Source organism: Saccostrea cucullata, unplaced genomic scaffold (assembly GCF_032062105.1).
Source record: "Saccostrea cucullata isolate Sc308-1 unplaced genomic scaffold, CSIRO_AGI_Scuc_v1 ctg2363, whole genome shotgun sequence".
Lineage (NCBI taxonomy): Eukaryota > Metazoa > Mollusca > Bivalvia > Ostreida > Ostreidae > Saccostrea > Saccostrea cuccullata.
This window is the reverse complement of record NW_026918705.1, coordinates 19,679-24,509: the sequence shown is the minus strand read 5'-3', so window position 1 is coordinate 24,509 and position 4,831 is coordinate 19,679. Positions and strand designations below refer to the sequence as shown.

The following is a 4,831-nucleotide window of genomic DNA, read 5'->3' as shown; positions in this document are numbered from 1 at the left end:
AAGACAGACAAAAAAGACAAGGCAAAAACTATATGACCCCCGAATTTTCTATTACCGGAGCATAAAAATATCTTTTAAAAACTCGTTTGCTTAAACCAGACCGACACATTGCACAGCAACAAAAATTGGCATACCTAGCAACCAAAACCACAACTATTTTCTTGTTTGAAAAATCAAACATTTAAGTATAATACAAGAAATGCGGTAAAAGTTTTCTTTTATTTTTCAAACAAAAACATAACAATGGCGTACATAAGTTAACAAAGTTCCTTTTCGGATAGTGCACTTAGTTTCAAATGTTCATGAGGAAACGTGAAGGCCTGATAACTCAATCCCCCATCTTAATCTCCCCCTTCCTCTGGCCCCTCCTCATCACCGAATGATCGAAAAACAGCCATTTTTCCCGGAGACCCAGTGTCGGTTCCCGTAGTTTTCAGGTGTTCCATGATGGACTTCAGGTAGTTTATCTGGTCGGGGCCTGGAATATTGGAAAGCAATTTTGAAATTATGCAAGAATTTTTCGTTAACATGGCAAATATACATACAGTGATCTTCTTAATCAACTTTGAAAACTAAAATGGAGAACTCATGAAGAGTTACTATACATCTATATATCTTAAGTTTAGTCCAATGTACAGTTAGGTCAATTTCAATTTCCTTCGTTCGGGACCAAATTTATAAATGATACAGGAAAGTCATTATTTAATGTATATGTAAACTGGTAATTTCTTGAATCTATATATTTTATGTTGGCTTATATACTTAGTTACTTACTAAGGAACTTGGAAACAAACGTGGTGAGGTTTTCGGTTGTCATGCGGCTGTCAATGTCTTTGAAGGTCGATTCCACTGCTCTAACATACTTGGTGTACAAGGGGAGGATCTCGGCGATGACGGGCGCGGGGTCCGTTATATATTTTGCCAAATAATTTTTCAGCCACATCCCTGCCTCTTTGAAGAAGTCTTCCTTCAACCTGTTAATGCATATATATTATAGAAAATGAGATTATCCTTTTCATGATTTAAAATACAACAGATTCACATAAGAGTTAATATTTTAAAAGTTTATGTTCACGCCAACTTTTAGACAAATGCAAATTATAACTCATACCACTAAACTTTATTGACCTACATGCAAAGTAGGAAACCCTACTGATGAAATAACCTAGAATATACACAATAAGGTGCATGTATGTAGCTTACATTTCCTGGAAATCCTTGTAAAGTTCCCTGTGGTATTCCCATAGCTCACCAAGGCGAGGGCATCTGAACTCCATGTTACTGTCGAACATGACCTCCTTTACTTCCTTCTCAAATCTGGTAATGGTCCAGCTTTCCTTCTCAGCTGTTTTTAACATTATCCTCACCCTTCCAAAGAATTGCATGACATCTGAAAAAAAATTGCGAGTCATTTTTTAAATAATATTTTTAAATTAAATCTACTAATACATTTATCCATGAAGGATCTTCTATGCTTTGTGATAGGATTTAAAACGATATTATAATCCACAACATAAAGAGTAAACGGGCAAATAATTTATTTTACATATTATACTGTAATTATTTTAAATTATTGTATAAAAAGGGCATATATGTTCACCATTACTCATGATGAACATGTTCAAGGAAACTGGTCAATAAAATGTAACGATCTCAAGTAGGAGATCTGTATATGTACAGAAAATGTACTCTTAAAAATGTACACCCCCCCCCCCCTTCCCCCAGGAATTCTTAATTCAAATTATAATTTTCAAGACATGGGTTTAAGGAATCGGTGATTAATGCTCCAATAATTAATAAACCCGTATCTTACCTCGCAAAGGGAAGTATTTGATGTTCATCATGGTTCCAAAGACGTGCGTGTGGGCGGCCTTTACCATGGTCCTCATGACGTCATTCAGCGTGGACTCGTCCGATATATACTTCGATAGAATTCTTTTTACAGTCGTGTACATACTCTTTTTGTCGTTCGAAGTTAGTTTACGCTCTTGGTCCTTCAGAACATCTGCATCAAAAAGGATAAATTGCTAAATTACATGTGTATGTGGTAAAATTTACATATATATATGGTCAAATTTAAAAATAATAAAAAATGATATATAGCAGGCATATTTCATGACAAAAAATGGTTGTTGGCAAATGTTTTATTACACCACAATTTATGAGAGTGGTGCCAGTCTCTTTAATATTCGAACACAGAACAACTTACATTGGAAAAATTCTTATAACCTAAAGACCGTCGTTCCCATTTGTGCTTTTAAAAAAAATCAAGAGCTTCAGATTACATGTATACTACATGTACATTGTATAACTACTTTCCAGCAATAAGATAAAATCTAAAATATACTCACAAAAAATCATTTGGTTAAGTTTTGATGTTGCACACTGGAATCTAGCATTCAAGAAAGTGCCGGTTGTGTTGAGGAACATTTCTTTGAAAGACATGTCGGACGGGTTCCCCGCGATCATGTTGAACCAGTCCTTTAACATCATAACAAATCTTTCACGGGTCAGTGGCATTGTAGCTGAAAATATAACATCCAATCACATGAAGCGCACTGAACTGATAAAATTCCATTTAAAAGGAACGTTTTTTTTTTTTTTTTTTTTTTTTTTTTTTTTTTTTTTAAAAAGAAATTTATATAATGACACGTCTATTTCATTAGGATGGAAATGTGTCATTGGAATACCTGTATAAAAGGTTTTTTCCAAAAAAATCCTGTCAAATTAATTGTCTACGTAAACCCAGAGTAAACACGTGTTCGACCAAACCATGGAGTTCGGTCGAACACGTGTTTACTCGAGGTTTACGAAGACTAAATTAAATAATTCTATCCCGATAAATTCATAATTATAAACATATTCGTTCCAATACTTGTAATACAAAAGCTTGGTCTCTATCTCTGTTCCAACTAAATAAAATTTCAACTTCAGCGTATAGCTCATGTTGCAATTCGCAGAGAGTGGGGTGTTCTAAAGAATTATACGAATATTCTTGTTTCTATCAATCTCTGTAAAAATGGGCGTGTCATTAATATGTAGCAATTTCGATAGGAAACAAACTTTCCGCGCAAACGAAAATTTTTACCACTTAAACGCGCTTCATATGATTTCCAAATATGTACTTACATGTGAACGTTCCACTGGGGAAACTGCCGAAGTATGGTTTCAGAAGCCTGTCGAACAATTCAAGCAACATTTTGTATTCTTCTTCTGAGAAATCATTGTCCACGTCATTGGTTGAATCACTGTCATCCGGTACACCGGGACCAGGTAGGGGTGGGGTAAAGGTGTCCGTATCTGCCCTGGCCACGAGTTTCTCTAGTTCCCTGACGATAACACGTAGCTCATTATCAGGGTTGCTTGGTCTTGAAAGCGAACCTAAAATATGTACATAAATATATATAATTCTTCGATACCTACCATGTGTAAAATTAAAGTAGAAACCGGCAATTATCCCATCTCAGGCGTGTTCGAATAGTTAAACAATTTTATTCTAGTATACTTAAAATCTTAAATTGAATTACTGTAAATTAAGACTTACAATGAATGACTGCAACCAATACCACGAGGACTTTCAATGATTCCATACTAGAAGCTTCTGCCACGTCCACTGCCTGCCGTCTCGGATAGCACGCACTCACCCGCTCACTCTTTATATACTTGTAGTAACGCATCGTTTGCTGCGGCGTGTAGTGATTGGCTGTCTGATTTTGCTGACATGTGAGTTTGCATTGCATGGGGCCAGTTTAGGGGTTTTGATCATAATTTATTTATAATAAATGATTTTGAAACAAGATTTTGCACAGTGCAATAAAAAAAAAAGACGTCGGTCACGATAAAAATGCATCAATATGTGAACATTTTTTTTTTATACAAGCTGACAAGTATTAACATAACCCTATGGGAAACCTCATGTGCTGTTAGATTTTTCAAAATATAACAAGTAGAGCTTTTTAAAAAAGCTTCCCGTCTTTAGCAACAATCTTAAACTGTAAACTGATCTACACCTATCAGCCCGTATAATTCTTTTGAATTTCTTGATTTTGTATTTCTACATTAGCTTTTTACTGGCATTAGCCCTACCACGGTTGTCGCTCGGTCATCTCCGTAAACTTTGACTGGCTGAGATCTTTCGGCAAACCTCGGCTGATTCCGTTACCTTCTTCAAATAACAAAGGGGAAAAGAATAATAACAAACTGTAAAGCCTACAAACAATAAAAATCAAATTTTATTTATATTGAAGTTAAAGAGATCTTTTTAACAAAAAATCATGTTATTAGGAATTAATTACTGCTGATTTTGTTGTTCGTTTTGTCATTTTTTTTTTAAGATTGAAAATCTTGCAAAATTGTTAAGTCGTACGAAAATTAGTGAAAGTTATCTCCCTTGCCTTGAACAGCATTTTTAATTGAAAATCTTCTCATCATGCATTTTCTACCAATCATAATTAAAAAACTTCAACTATACAATACCGTCTTCCAAGGAAGACGGTAATTATTTTTATCTACTTTTTAATTCTTTCACTTGCGTTTCAATTTCACAAAAACTTTTCAGTGTTTGGTATGTTTTTTTTTAATCTTTCACTTCCACGACCTTGCCTTTAAGGAATTAAAAAAAAACACATAGTATACTACAGGTCTGGACGATTTTCAAATATGGAAGTCAAGAACGATAACGGTGAATTGTTATTAATACACAGAATAAACAAGGCGCTAGTCCTTCTGACCAATCAGATAACAGCATTTAGACAAACCCATGAGAAAATAAATAAAACACGTGGTTATTAAGTTTTTTGCTTAAAAGATTTTTTTTAGAACAAACTTTTTG

The 4,831-nt window shown here is 34.5% G+C and overlaps 1 protein-coding gene across 1 annotated transcript; it reads right to left on the bottom strand.

Annotated features, from left to right (window-relative positions):
* Positions 1-213: 213 nt before the first annotated feature.
* LOC134269849 (uncharacterized) lies at positions 214-3,692 on the bottom strand. Its single transcript, XM_062752047.1, has 7 exons — positions 3,545-3,692; positions 3,130-3,381; positions 2,352-2,525; positions 1,814-2,005; positions 1,204-1,390; positions 775-974; positions 214-478 (listed from the first exon to the last, which is right to left on the bottom strand). The coding sequence occupies exons 1-7, from the start codon at positions 3,675-3,677 to the stop codon at positions 342-344; spliced, it is 1,275 nt and encodes a 424-aa protein (XP_062608031.1). The 5' UTR covers positions 3,678-3,692; the 3' UTR covers positions 214-341.
* Between the last annotated feature and the right edge of the window lie 1,139 nt (positions 3,693-4,831).